Source organism: Pagrus major, chromosome 3 (genome assembly GCF_040436345.1).
Source record: "Pagrus major chromosome 3, Pma_NU_1.0".
Taxonomy (NCBI): domain Eukaryota; kingdom Metazoa; phylum Chordata; class Actinopteri; order Spariformes; family Sparidae; genus Pagrus; species Pagrus major.
In genome coordinates, this window is record NC_133217.1 from 10,172,413 (window position 1) to 10,187,498 (window position 15,086).

The 15,086-nt window shown below is 37.4% G+C and overlaps 1 protein-coding gene, 1 long non-coding RNA gene and 1 other non-coding gene across 3 annotated transcripts in view; 1 reads left to right on the forward strand and 2 right to left on the reverse strand.

The window, feature by feature from the left end:
• Positions 1-692: 692 nt before the first annotated feature.
• LOC140993616 (uncharacterized) lies at positions 693-2,780 on the reverse strand. The gene is made up of 6 exons (XR_012178672.1): positions 2,647-2,780; positions 2,043-2,189; positions 1,819-1,858; positions 1,388-1,435; positions 1,044-1,097; positions 693-940 (listed from the first exon to the last, which is right to left on the reverse strand). It is a non-coding gene; the product is annotated as an uncharacterized lncRNA (long non-coding RNA).
• Positions 1,708-1,776, reverse strand: LOC140994140 (small nucleolar RNA SNORD52). The gene has a single exon (XR_012178707.1). It is a non-coding gene; the product is annotated as a small nucleolar RNA SNORD52 (small nucleolar RNA).
• Positions 2,781-11,719: 8,939 nt separating the features above from the next.
• Positions 11,720-15,086, forward strand: part of abcf1 (ATP-binding cassette, sub-family F (GCN20), member 1) — a 28,640-nt gene continuing 25,273 nt past the window's right edge. Inside the window, exons 1-4 of the mRNA XM_073463263.1 lie at positions 11,720-11,893; positions 13,811-13,857; positions 13,972-14,049; positions 14,880-15,006. Of these exons, the coding sequence (XP_073319364.1) occupies positions 11,833-11,893; positions 13,811-13,857; positions 13,972-14,049; positions 14,880-15,006 (313 nt within the window). The 5' untranslated portion in view covers positions 11,720-11,832. The remainder of the gene's footprint in view (positions 11,894-13,810; positions 13,858-13,971; positions 14,050-14,879; positions 15,007-15,086) is intronic.

Sequence of the window (15,086 nt, forward strand, 5' to 3'; positions counted from 1 at the left end):
ACAGGCCTCGTCTAAAGACTGCTCATTTAAAAGTCCCTCTAACAAACAGCTTCTCGACTTCACAGTCGCAGCTTAAACAATGCAGAAAAATCGTTTTGGCCGATCAGCCCATACTAAGGACATCTCATGCAGTCAAAGTACATTTCATTACCATCACATCTGCATTAGTAGAGCACTGGGGGATTTTGTTAACCATATTTTAGGATACTCTGAAGAAATCAATTTGACAACGTGATGACTAAGTTGTATTGTCACAGATGCTGCAAAGCCCCTTTCTGAATTGCATCAACCACCATTACATTCTGGTTTTACAGGCATTTTATAATTCAGAAATTCACCATTAGACAACACACCATCCTTATGCTGAATATGAAACCATTTCTAAACAAAGTTTAATTTAAAAAAGGAGAATCTTGTTCAAGTCTGTTCAAAATGTAGTATGTGGAAAATCTGTGCTTATAGGCAAAAGGTCCATACTAATGCCTGTGTGAAAATTAAGCTAGTTCTTATTTGGCAACTTGTCTACACAGTAGTTACAAGGAAGTCAATCCCACCAAAAATACTAAGCATTTGAGAAAGCTGTACCATATGCTACCTCAAAGCATGGCATACTACAATGTCCCAATGTGGCATTTAGCTTCATGTGGTTCAATTTATTCTAATCAACCTTTCAGTAAAAAGAAAACCTGGAGTCATTTTGTTAACCATTTATTTGAATTTCCTTAAATACATGTACATAGAAGGAATCAAGCCCTCCTTACAGTGAGGGGCTTTGTGCTAGTAAGACCAGAAACAACTTTGAGCATGTTTTCACAGGTCAACTCAATCGAGTGAATGACAATGGGAATTCATCCCAATAATTACAAATGCTTCAATTTCTTGGATGACCCAATTTGGCCATCTGAAGTTTGGAGCAGTCCTAATGCACAGGTTGCAGTGCCTGTAGAAGGAAATCAAATTATAAAGGATTAATATCAGCACTTTTTGACTTCAGCATCAGTCAACCTGGAAGATGGGTGGGGGGACACAAAGTCAGTACTAACCTGGAGCGTTCATCATGTCCAAATCTCATCCAGCTTGGGCTGCCGTAGTCTTACCTGACAAGATAGAAATATTAGTGATTGCATTACCAGTGATCGGCTTCCACAAATCTTTCAAAGTGTGTCTCAGTGCGCTGCGAGTAAACTTCAGTTAAGATCAGTCGAACCGAATAACTGCATCATCACAGACACAAGCTAAAGGATAAAAGCCCTTCTACACCCCATTTGGATGGTTCTGATATTTATCAACCGGGACGGGTCATTGGAATTTTACATTTACCACTATGCTGCATCTCAGAATCATTTTATCCAAATGGGGCTGGACTTTCAGAGACGTTTGTACTTACAGCTGTGGAAACATCACATCGACTCCTGTCTGTCCGTGTGTGGACGACCTACATGACAAAATTAGATCAGTGTTACCACATGTCAAAACAAGGTCCCGGGACCAGTGTTTAGATGCTTCAACTCATTTAGTGGTTAACAAAAAACTGTCCTAGTGAAAACAGTTCAGCAAACCCTGGATAACTGGGTCATTAGAAATTTCCAAGTAGTTTTCCCAATGCTTTGAGGGCTAACACACCCTATGCTTTGAAAAAGCTGGAGTAATTTACTTTTTACACAAAATAAATGGGTTCAAACATACCATATCATTGGTGTGGTTATGTGGTCAGTGCACTGTGAAGACATCTTCATGCTTTTCTCAGAGACTCTAGTCTATGAAATCATCATTCCACATAACGAGCACAGAACAGAGGCATTTCTTTGCCACACTTACCTAGAAGAGCAGTCTCATCTAGCGGCACGTTGTTAAACACCTGTTGAGGGCAAACAACAATATGAGACCAGTTCTTTGCTAAGGTGGTATTTGTCAGTAACGTGAATGCTCAGTGCACTGTGAAAGAGCTTCATGGTATAATCAGAGACTCTAGTCTAGTGAATCATCATAGTAGCATTGTTTTGACAGCATTTCATTCTGTGCCATCCCACCCCGACACTCACACGCCTACGGTGTCAGACTCATCTGTTGTCCTCAGCAGTCCAGAATGAGATTGTTCCTTCAGTGCTCTGATCAGCATGAGGTAGCCACTGCATCCATCTGTCATGTGACACTGCAGTATGCATCACTTCCCTGTGTTCTGGCATACACTGTAAGAAAAAGTATTTCATACTTGCATTAGTTTACTATGGATGTCAGATGTTTATGCAGCTGCAAGGTCAACAAGGTGAAAATATTTCAACTCGTTTCAAATCAATGTTTCAAATCATTTTTTACTAAAATCTACAGCTAAAGTGTGTAACTTTCCTTGTTAGAAGCTGCATCTTGTAGCCTGAATGAAATGTCTACACGCCCTGATCGTCACCATCACTTTAAATCATACACGAGCAAACATGTTGTCCTGGCGCTTATTCTAAGGCTTAGGCTGATTCTACTTAATAGAAGCTGTACAGGCTGTAGTTGTAGTCAGGGCCTTGTGCTCCGCCGCCATACCACGTGCTGAGCGTTTCAGAACCACTGCAGGAGCCGCTTCGTAACATTTCGCAAATGGCTACTACATACGTCTTAAAAATTACTGAGAATAGACTCAATCAGCATCGCATTTACCTTCCACTGTTTCCTCTGAAGTATATGAAATCATGACTGACGACCTCGTGTTCACGTCTTTTGTCCAGTCAGGGCTCACGTCTTTTGTCCAGTCAGGGCTCACGTCCTTCACCGTAGAGTGCCGTCTGCAAGAGACTGAATAGTGAGCCGCACGTCATTTATATAGTCGGGTCCTTCTAAGCTACGTACTTTTGGTGTCCCGAATACTGCCTGTTTCAAGGTTGTTGTTGTTGTTGCTGTTCTTCTTCTTCTTCTTCTTCTTCTTCTTCTTCTTCTTCTTCTTCTTCTTCTTCTTCTTCTTCTTCTTCTTCTTCTTCTTCCACAAAAATGAAATAAAATAAAACAAAACATTTTCCTAAACTCCAAGGAATATATCTCCTTCAAATCTTCCACAATGGCACAATACCCCCAGGATACCAGATTTTTCATAAATCATAGAAATTACATATAACAGAAAAAAATGTAATAACTGATATAAAGAAAGCACAAAAACACAACAAAAGAAAATCCAAACATACGAATAAGAACAAGATGGGTATACAAATATCTGAATTAAATCAAAAAGAGGATTTTAAGGCATTGTAGATGCTCATGGTCCTAATTGTTTTCTGATTTGTCAGTCCTTTAAGTGTTTCAAAATTCAGTTTCATACCAAATATTGGGAGTCTTTTAGTCTATTTGCACTTATGGATATAACACGTGTTACATGAAAGAGAAAAATATATAATAGATGCATGACTTCTATCCAGATCGTTTTTCTCATTTTAAAAACCCTCTTTTCTGTGAATAAATCTTAGTTTGATCTAAGAGGCCTAGTCTTAGGTTGATGTACAACATCAACCCAGAAAACTACACATAAATACATTCATAAAATAGATGCAGAATAGTTTCTGAGCCAGTATTACAGAATACACAGGATTCACTAATATCATTTCTGGATCTTTTTACAAAGCAGTTAGTTGGATAGATTAAATTAATAATTTTTAAAATACACTGTTTAAACACTGTTATCTAAGTGATTAAACCAATCGTCTTTGCTATGAGAAATTGCAGGACATAATAACATGCATCTAAAAATGTGTTGTTACATTTGTTATCGTTTATGTTAATGCCATTGAATAAAACATCTGTGTTAAACATTGACTGTTCCTTAAATACATAACTACTTAAGCTTAAGCTTCAGACAGAAATGATGGTAGAATTTGTGAAATTGGTCAGAATGAAAACCTGTATAATCTGCACAGTGTGGCACATGCTTGTGCTATTTCTGGTCTTTGAGGGAAATCTCATGTGTCCTGAGACAAGGGTTCAAATATTGAACAATCTCGTTTTTAGCTTTCCTGGCCTAATGTCAAGGCTACTGTATAAATTGCCATACCGTAACCATGTGCAAGACTCAAGAATGATGTACATTAGGACTTGCAGTGAGTGTGCTAACCAGGCTGACTGCTGCCTTTTTCTTTGTTCAGAATGAGACCGTCTATATAAGATGAGCATGCACACTCTTAGTGTACATGTCCAAATAAGGATGAGAGATATGGAAAGACTGCACGGTGAGTTGCTTGTGAAATCCACAAGGTGTAACAAAGAAGCTGTAGATGAGTGGAGAAAGTGTATGATTATATGCAGAATTATTGTTCTGTTGAAAGACTATGGTTCTCAATACGTTCTTAATTTTGAACAACATGTCAGGGCCCTGCTGAGCAGAAAGTGAATCAACATCAAAATTGTTCAGCCACAATATTTAACAGTGCACAGTGTTCATAAGGATTATGTTGAACACTGCTTTGCATGTTGACTAATGATTTCGAAACCTTATCCAACATTGAATGTCACTCAAATCCTTTATGGAAAACTACAGGTAATCTTTGACATGGTTTTTCTTCGATAATAGTACAGTATCCACACTCCCATAGACCATTTTTCTGCAGTGTTCTTGATGAGGTTGACTTATCGATTTTTACTCTCAGCAGCTTAGTGCTACTTTTAAATGAAAAGAAGACCAGAAGATGTTAAAACTTGTTTTAAAAAATCTTAGTCAATAATACTCACATTCTGAAATTAAACATAATGTTTTTTCTGGAGCTGATAATGGAAGTTGTTAAGGATTGGGTGCAGAGCCCGAGCCTGACCCAGAGGACATCTGTGTCCTGACTGGAAGAAATGGAGGTCATCAGTGAAATGGGGGGCATTGCCTTATTTGGATGCTTAATTTGTTTGGATTGTCACAGAATATATACTAATGCCATTTGACAGAATAATTGAGATGAAAAGGGGAAATGCGTGTGATGATGACTTTATGATTGCTAATTACAAAAGTTGAATTGAAAGGTGTGCCCTAGTTACTGTTTATGGGTCCGTGTATCATCTGATCATTCAATGATTCAATTCAAACAAAAAATTTAAAAAAACAAGCTAGAATTGAGTTTTTTTCCGTAGCCACCAAAGAGTGTGGTCTCATCACCCACTGGAGCACAAGCTAGGGGTTATCAGAATCCTAAACCATCGGGCTGAGGCCTATCCACAAAGACAGAGGGGAAGGAGAAGGAACAGAAGCACATCAGGGGAGCACTTAAAACCTGTGGCTACCCAAACTGGACCTTTGTTAAAACCTCTGAAAGATCCAGCCAGAAAAATGTAACATCGTCATTCCCTATATCGCATGAACATGTGAGAAACTCAGGAGGATCTTTAATAAACATCATATCCTGGTTCGCTTTATACCTACCAACACAATGAGGCAAAAACTTGTCCATCCTAAGGACAAATCACCCAGGCATAAACAGAGTAATGTAGTTTATGCTGTTCAATGCAGCCAGTACTGCACAGATTTGTACATTGGGGAGACAAAACAACTTCTCCATAAACGAATAGCACAACACAGGAGGGCCAACCCCCGAGGTCAAGACTCTGTTGTCCACTTAAATCATTCCTTTGAGGACAACAATGTAAACATCGTGGCGAGAGAAGACAAATGGTTTGAAAGAGGAGAAAAGGAATCCATCTATGTCAAACTGGAACAACCGTCTTTGAATGGAGGAGGTGGCCTAAGACATTACTTTAAAAGCCATTAAAGACATTAAAAGCCTGCAACTCCCCTCCAGTTAGTTAGAAGTGAAGAAGCCTCTTGGATGAGAGGTGAAACATCTTCAACAGACTGAAACAAGGTTACATTTATTAAGTGAACTTTTTGAGACCATTATTATAAAGGAATATGGTACAGGCTCTAATGGGAAACTGGACTAATGTCACACTAAAGGAGTACTAAAGGAGCTATGACCTTGAAGTTTATGTTTCTACCAGGGGCACATTAGTAACTTTAATTCTTTCAAACTGCATCCTGCTGATAATGAGTTGAATCATTAAAGGAGACCTATATTTTTCCTAATTTTCCATCATATTGATGTTACAATTTCACATGTTCATATTGAACATGACACTATATACATGAGCATAAAAAAAAGTCATGACAAATTATACTATAAGCCTAACAATATTCGAGAAAAGTTGAATCTTTGAAAAATGGTCAGGATACACCCTTCTGTTACTGACACTAATCTATCATTGTGATTCATCAGTAAATATATATTATCCACTATGAAATTCTGGTATTTCTTGGCCCAACTCAAGTGTTTGTCTTGGTTTCCCTCCTGAGAAGTGGTTTAGAAACTGCTGCTCGTCCTCTGAGACTCTACAAGACAGCCTTCTTTTGACAGGACAACTGCTGATTGAACTCTTGTGTCCTTTATTTAGTCAACTCTGTATCTGTGATGAAGTTTTTCTGCCTGTCAGACCCCCCCAATAAAGCAGAACTGCACATTTCAGAGTGGCCTTTTATTGTGGCCAGCCTAAGGCACATGTGTGCAATATTCATGCTGTCTAATCAGCATCTTGATATGCCACACCTGTGAGGTGGGATGGATTATCTCGGCAAAGGAGAAGTGCTCACTAACACAGATTTAGACAGATTTGTGAACAATATTTGAGAGAAATAGATCTTTTGTGTATATAGAAAATGTTTTAGATCTTTGAGTTCAGCTCATAAAAAATGGGAGCAAAAACAAAAGTGTTGTGTTTATATTTTTGTTCAGTGTATATATACTAGATTAGACTTAGAAACAAATGCAAAATACAAGTATTTTCACTGGCGGTCTCAGACTTTGTGTGTGTGTGTGTGTGTTTTCTATTCCTCCACTATGCATAATGCCCAATAATCACTACTCAATCCAGACTAGAACCTTGTTTGGTTTGGTTTGGTTTGTTCTACACTTCCACATTGACTCTGAAGCAATAGTATTTTTCTTGTTTGTTTATTTTTCAACTTTGTGTCCAGGAACTATCACAGCATATCCACTGCGTTCTGCTACAGGATCTTCTGTTCTGTCAGTAAAAACCTGCACATAGTCAGTATACAGTATACATTCCTTATAGCTATAAAACATAGTCACTAAATCTGTACTTTTATTTCTTGCCTTAATTTGAAGTAATTCAAATCTACCAGAGTTTCTACTAACCACAGGGATTGTAGGCCCCATCACAGTTGGACAGAACTCTTTAATGCTCCCAGCTCTCTTGCCGCTGCATCTCCTCTCCAGCCAAACTCTCCCTTTCCCAGGAGACCTGGAGCACTGACTCTCAAATATATCCAATAGTTGACGTGGAGAAAAGAGGAAATGTTGTCCAAGTAAGCAGAAATGTTCAGATGCTTTGAATTATAAATCTGTTTCACCAAACTTGCCACACTGCACCTTCAGACTGTCCTTCACACACAATCCTGCCGGATTTTTGAATGATCTCTCGCTAAAAGGTGACACATCAGGGTAATGTTAATAGTACTCTAAACAGCTAAATACATCTCCAATGGTTATGAAAACAATGACAGCATTTCCATGTCCTGAGAACTGTAGTGTTGTAAATTTGAGAATTTTAGACAGTGGATTGAATTCTCAATAGTTCTCATGTGAACTATTGTGGTCGGTGGAAAGAGAGCAACTTAAGCCCCAGTTTGCCACTTTTTGAGCAATCATTCTTTGTGAAAATAACTTCAAATTCTAAACATCTCTCTGTTGTCTGAATGAAATACACAAATTCTCAGAATTTTGTCTCGATAACTGAGTTTTTGACACTAGATTTAAATCTGACTTTACAGGCTCTTTCTCCAACTGCAACAAGCTTGAAGAGTATTTCTGCAGTCTCCTGGCAGCACCATGTAGTTTGAGGCACCAAGCAACATGACAGATACTCAGAGCAACTTGGTGGATCTCTGAATACTATTGCATGTGTCTTTTTCTGGCCTATCAGACAGTATCTGTTTGACACTGACACCGAACACATCATGAACCCTGACACACCTGATTTAATTTGAATTGACTTTGATATATTGAAACAATGTAAACTACCAGAAACAAGACCTGTTCATGATATGTTCTTTATTCATACAACATTTGTACATCATGATATTGTTCTCAACAAGTGGGTTAGGTAATGTTCAAGAAAATGTGCTTTTATTCAAAAAAATAGTCAGCTGATAAACATGTAAACAATGTGCAGTATGTTTGCCAACATAAATGTGCCTTTGAGAACTTTGTCAGGTGACAGGGATGGGAGTATGTGCTTGTTAGTTGCAGGAAACAGCCAACAGTATCTTATATATCAGAGAAAGGACAGAAAGAAAGACATTAAAAGAGCTAACAGGAGCAGAATTAAAGAGCATACTGGAGTTTGGTGGAAGTGGACAAGTTTTTTTTTAATGCTTTATTTAAACAAACAACATTACATGAACAATGACAAACTCACATAAGAACATACATTTTTTACATTTTAACGTAAATTCACACCTTCTTTGAAAAACCAAACTGATAATTTATTACGGTGGTGTATATCACATTTCAAAAGCAAACATTGGCATATCGACACTTGTGTATGTAATATTTTGTAATAATAATGAGATTATTCACTAAAAACTCACTAAATTCACTAAAATTGTTTTGTCTTTGAGGATTACTCCTATTTGAATATTTTGAAAGGACCAAAAATCAATGTTTCTGGAGCCGGACGATATTAAGTCGTGGAGAGATTTCCACAAATTTTGGACAGTCTCACATTCATAAAACAGGTGCTCTGTTGTTTCCAGATTCGTTTTACAAATATAACAGTTTTCTACCACAAATTTAAATCTTCTTTTCATAAATTCATTTGAGGGATAAATGTTGTTAATAATTTTAAAATGAACTTCTTTACACTTTGGGAGAATTGGGAATTTTAAGTATTTTGTTCGAATAGTTGATATTTCAGATTTGTTATAATCTTTAAGAGTGAGTGAGCTTTTCGTCATACCTGGATATAAGGTGTTTACTAAGTTCTGCCTTAAAAACTTATTGTTACACTTTTCGTTTACGAGGTCCAGATCATCTGTCTTCACTTTGTGTAAATTTGGAGTTGGTATGTTCAAAATATTATTCTTTATCGATTGGATAAGGACTTTTGGGATATTCTGTGAGACTTTCTTATAGATCTCATTGGAGCAACTCATGCTATATTTAGCATTAAAATCATTCAGTTCAAGTATGTTTCCATTTCCATCCATTACATGTATAACAGACCAAATTTGTTTTGTCATCCAGTCTTCCATAAACATAGACCTCCCCCGACTCAATATCACCCTATTGTTCCACAGTGGGATATTATGGGGGCTGAAATTATGCTTGAACATCATTTTCCAATTTAACAGAACCTGTTGGTGAAATTTGGAAAGTTTTATGGGCAGTTTGGATATTTCAAAATCACATACTAATAGAAACTCAATACCTCCAACTTTGTTGAAAACAAGAGAAGGTAGTGAGAACCATATCTCATCATCATTCCTTAAAAAGGATCGGAGCCATTTGATCTTTAATATTCCATTTATAATTTCAAAGTCAATTGCTTTTATACCACCACCCTCATAGTCCTTTATCAAGTCTCTATTTCTGATGTAGTGATGTTTATTTTTCCATATGAAATTGAAATTTGTGCTATTAATTTCTTTTATAATTCTTGGTGGGATGGCTAGGTAGTATGCTGGATAGATTAATTTGGATAATGATTCAACCTTGGTTAACATTGTCATACCGAACAGCGTTAAATCCCTTTGCAGCCAATTATTTAAAGTTTTTTACATTTGTCAATAGTATTTTTAATATTCTTTTTTTCACTATCGTCTCCAAATTCCTAGATATTTGATCTCATTCTTGACAGGTATATCATACAGTGAAGAATCAGAACAACTATAGATACTCATGAGTTCACTGTTGTCCAGATTCAGGTTCAGACCAGAGGCTTGAGAAAAAAGCTTTATTGTATCTAAGGCCAGCGGAATTGGTTCTTTATTTTTTAGAAAGATTGTTGTATCATCAGCAAGCTGACTTATAATTAATTTGTGGTTGTTTATGTCTAATCCTTTAATGTTTGAATTTATAACAGTTATAGCTAGTAATTCAGTGGCTACAATGAATAAAAGAGGTGAAATGCTGCAACCCTGCCTGATGCCTCTTTCAACCCTGAACCTGGAACATGTGACTTCTGAGAGGGAAACACAACTAGTAATATCATTGTGTAATATAGCAATCATGTCAAGAAATGCGTTACCAAACCCAAAGTGTTTAAATGTGTTAATAATAAAAGCATGTTCGATAGAATCGAATGCTTTGCGGAAGTCCAGAAACAACATAAAACCATCGTCCTTAATTAGGTGATTATAATCAATAAGATCCAGAACCAAGTGGATATTATTATGGATCAACCTTCCTTTAAGAAATCCTGATTGAGTTGGGCTAATTATCTCAGAGATGCCTGTTTTTAATCTTGTTGCTAAGACTTTTGTAAAATATTGTAGTCCATGTTTAAAAGTGTAATAGGTCTTAGGTTGCTTAGAATTTTCTTATCTTTTCCGGGTTTTGGAATCAATTTTATTACCCCTTGTTTCATTGTTTCCATGAGCTCTTTTTGATTTATACATTCAATTAACGCTTGGAACAATAGGAGTTTTATATCTTCCCAAAAATGTTTATGGAAATTTGTTGTTATTCCATCTGGCAGTGGTGAGCGGTCAGATGCTATGTTTTTAATAGCACAATCAAATTCATCCATAGTTAAGTCTTCATCACAAATTTCTTTAAAGTTATCATCAATTACCAGAATCAGATTATTAATTTTGTCAAAGAAGGATGTGACATTTTGTTCTGAGTATGAGGATTTGTAAAGGTTACTGTAAAAATTAGAGACTTCATTTGAAATGTGTTTAGGATCTGTGCATTCCTCTCCATTGATGATTAGACTACAAACTGAGTTATATTCTTGTCTGCGTTTTTCTAAATTGCAAAAATAGGCTGTATTTTTTTCTCCCTCTTCTATCCACCTGGCTCTGGACCTCACATAATCACCCATGGCTTTATACAAATACATCACATCCAGTTTGGATTGCAGGTTATTAATTCTTTCTTTTTCTTCCTCAGTCCAATTCAACTTGCTATAAAGATTCACAAGTTCTTTAACCACATTTATTTCTTCTTCTCTCCTTTGCTTGTTTAGTTTTTTACCAAATGCAATTGAAGATTTTCTCACGCTAAATTTTAGATATTCCCATTTGGATATCGGTGAGCTAATGGCATCATCATTTTTGATATAGTGTTTTAATAGAGTTACAGTACTCCACATTCCTTAGCAACTGGGAATTAAATCCAATAATCTTTAAATGTATTATTTTGGTCTCTGTTTTTTAGTCTCAGATTAATAGTACAATGATCACTTAAAGGACAATTAGAGATCATTGTCTCTGTAACATATTGTGAAATTGAATTTGATACTAACCAGTAATCAATACGTGATCTAGTTTGGAAGTGGACAAGTCATAAGATGTTTGGTTAGCCTCCAAGGCAGAACAGGACTGATGGGAACAATCTGACAAACCGCACACTGTAGCACTTAGTTTACTCCAGGAGAGGGCAGTAATGCAACAGTAAGGATGGCAGCTGCCGTGATACATCGATAAAGAAGAAGAATGAAACTTTGTTGGTGACCCGGCATGTGCATCATCATCGCGTCGTTGGGCCACAGGGCATGTGTGTAGCGGATATAAATCTTTCTGGATAGAAAAAGGACACAGTCTTAGCTACTTTATTTCCAGAACTTAGCAGTTAAAGCAACAAAATGCCCAAGAAAGTGAAAGAGGAAGCAGAGTGGGTGGACGATGAAGTGGCCCCGGCAGTAGGTAAGATAGCGTTGATATTCAGTGAGAAGCTAGCCAGTAGCGTCACAGCTAGTTCACGTTCATCGAGCAGTCGTCCAGAGAAGGTGTCATTTATGCTAAACTCCATTGAAAATCTTTAATTTTCCCACTTAAACTGCTTATTGGAAACGGCGTATATCTGGTTTTAAACAACTTTAACTCTCTCGTGAATCTAAAGCATCTTCTATTCAATTCCGATTAACGACGAATCATGTGAGGGCAGTCATTTCATTACAATCTCAATTTGTATAACTCCAGTGAATTGCTCATTAGCTAGCTAACGTTAGATAAATGGGGCCTTTAACGCTAGAACGTTAAAGGCCCCATGTAAACAACGTAATGTAGTAGTGCTAATGTAGTAGATAAAATGCCACCTTGTCATGAGGAGACGGACCAACGTTGTGAGATGAGCACCTAACGTTAATCTAAATAAATGCTGCTGGATGTATGTGAAGTTTACATTTGATAAGTTTTGCCAAAATAATGTTATGTTAGGAATGTAAAAAAAAAAACTATTGACAAAACAAATTCATGTTACATTGCTGTGACGTGATTTGTGAATAAAGTTTGGTATAACGTTAACGTTACAGTACATGAACGGAGCCACTTGGCCAACAGATGTGACTGTGACAGCATCAGTACAATGTTACACGTGATTTAAAATGAAAGAGCGAACGGCTCCATGTTTCAGCGAATTCAGGCAAGCACGGCTCATGAAGGTGATGCAATACTACTACAGGCACGGACATATGGTACCTGAAATTATGTGAAAGTTTTGTCTCAGTTTGGAACCAAAATCAGGTGCTATTTGGACTCCAGCCATGACTTCATAGCTTTGACTGTCTTTAACTGTAGTACACAGATCAAGTGCAAAAGAAGTGAAATAATAACGTGGATGTTAAAAGTGCTGACTCTCATGTTTGGGGGTGTTCAAATTCAAACTGAGTGACCAATGAAGGACCACTATCTCATTGTACAGATGGGTGACAAATGAATGGCAGCAGGAGCCTACATAAGAGCTTCACCCTTGCCTCACAGATCATTTTTGTGGACTTGCATTTCTATAGCGCTTTTCCAGTCTACTGACTGCTCAAAGCTTTACAACACTTGTCACATTCACCCATTCACACACACATTCATACACTGATGGCAGAGGCCACCATGCAAGGTGCCAACTGCTCATCAGGAGCAATTTGGGGTTCAGTATCTTGCTCAAGGACACTTCGACACGCAGCTAGGGTAGCCGGGATTCGAACCAGCCTTCCGATAACTAGACGACCTGCTCTACCTCCTGAGCTACAGCTGCCCTTATTCTTCAAAAAGATATGCCCTCAGCAGTCTTCAGCTTTTATTGACTGCAACTCATTTTACACCAAATATTATAAATGGTGATTTTATTGAGGAGTATTTTACCTTGTCCAGTTAAATTCTGTCTATTGAGAATCTATGCTGGAGGCCTACAAATCCTACACTGTTTATCTGTGGATCTCAACACCTCAAATTGAGGCTGAGAATCAACACCTGTAATTTCAAGTACAGCGTGCTGTAGTACAGATGTGACAAGATTAAAAATATCAGGTGTAAATGAAGTAATGGTTATTAACTTCTTTTTAAAATATAAAAATGTGAAATGATTGATTATCTTAATTATCAACTATTAGTATCTCCTTTTATAGTACCCCCCAAACAACCATATTATCGTCACATTCCAATTTGGTAGACATCGCCCAACCCTCAGTAAACCTATTTTTATATTAGAAGTCATTGTCCTGATAATGTCTGTCTTCTAAAAGTAGAAGTACTGATTCAACTTATTTTCTCCAGTAAAAGAAAGTCAGTTTGCAGATCAATGATGCCACTGATGTTTTTGTGAAATTAAAAATCCTTTTTTTTCAGCAGATAAAACTGTGAAAAAGGGGAAGAAAGACAAAAAGGGAAAGAAGAGTGTGAGTACTTTCAATGGCTCATTGTTTAGTTTCTAAGTATTTAGTTTCTTCATAGCTGATATTTTCTGTTCATCTCTGTGACAAAATGCTTGTTGTGTGATTGTTCTTCTCCAGTTCTTTGAGGAACTCGCCACAGAAAGCATACCTGAAAAGGCAGATGAGGCGGCTGTGAAAGACACACGAGGAAAACAGGTAAACTTCACTCTGAAGTAGTTCTGTGACTAACATAATGAATGATGGTACACTGTTAAAAACAGTCCAGAGTAGAGCCCGACTGATGCTGGATTTTTTTCGGTCAAAGACAATATTCTTTCTATTTTCTAGGATTCATTTGCAAAACTAGATATCGATTGATACCACAGGTTTGTGCAAAACCTGCTGACTCATGTTATCTGAGCATGATTTGACAGTTCATTAATATACAAAGGTAATTTCTAGGAGACACCTTGAAAAGGACACATGCATATTACACAACAAGTGTGTGTTTGCGTGGTGTCTTAGAGATGGCTCTGCTGTAAAAAGTGCATTGTAAATAAAATGAGTCGGTCATTAATTGAGCCTAAACACCTGTATGGTGTTCACGGGAAAATGCAGCTCTTGTTATGCTTGCTGTGGGGTGAAGGATTGATACTGCAGCAGAGTAATGAGGCCAAACACACCTCAAAGCTTTGACAGAACTATTTGAAGACCAAAGAAGACTGTCCTCCACAGTCACCTGACCTCAGCCCCATTCAACATTTATGGGGGCAATTGAAGACAGAGAAAACCAAGCACTCTGTGACATCACAACAATCTTTGTGGAACACTGTCAGATCGTGCTGGGATAACATGAATCATCAGGTCTTGCGCAAACTTGTCCATGAGTCGATGCAGCTCGAGTGCACGCTGTCATTTAAGCAAAATGGACACACCAAATATCAAGATATTCTGAAATTCATGTATCTGTCATTGCGCAATATAGGCCAATATCCAGAGTCTGCCATTTAGTGTCCTTGACTTATATAAATATTTTTACCTTTCAGCCTCAGAAAAAGAAGAAAGACCGGCGGAAAGGAAAAGGTGGAGAAGTAGATGAGGATGATGATGAGGACGTCATGTTGAAGCTGAAAAAACTTTCTGTGCAAGCAAGTGATGAGGAAGATGAACCAGGTCTGATATTTCAAGACCAATCCTTGCATTTTAATCATTTTTCTTCTCCATTAGCACAGTCATTAATCAGTGTGCTGTCT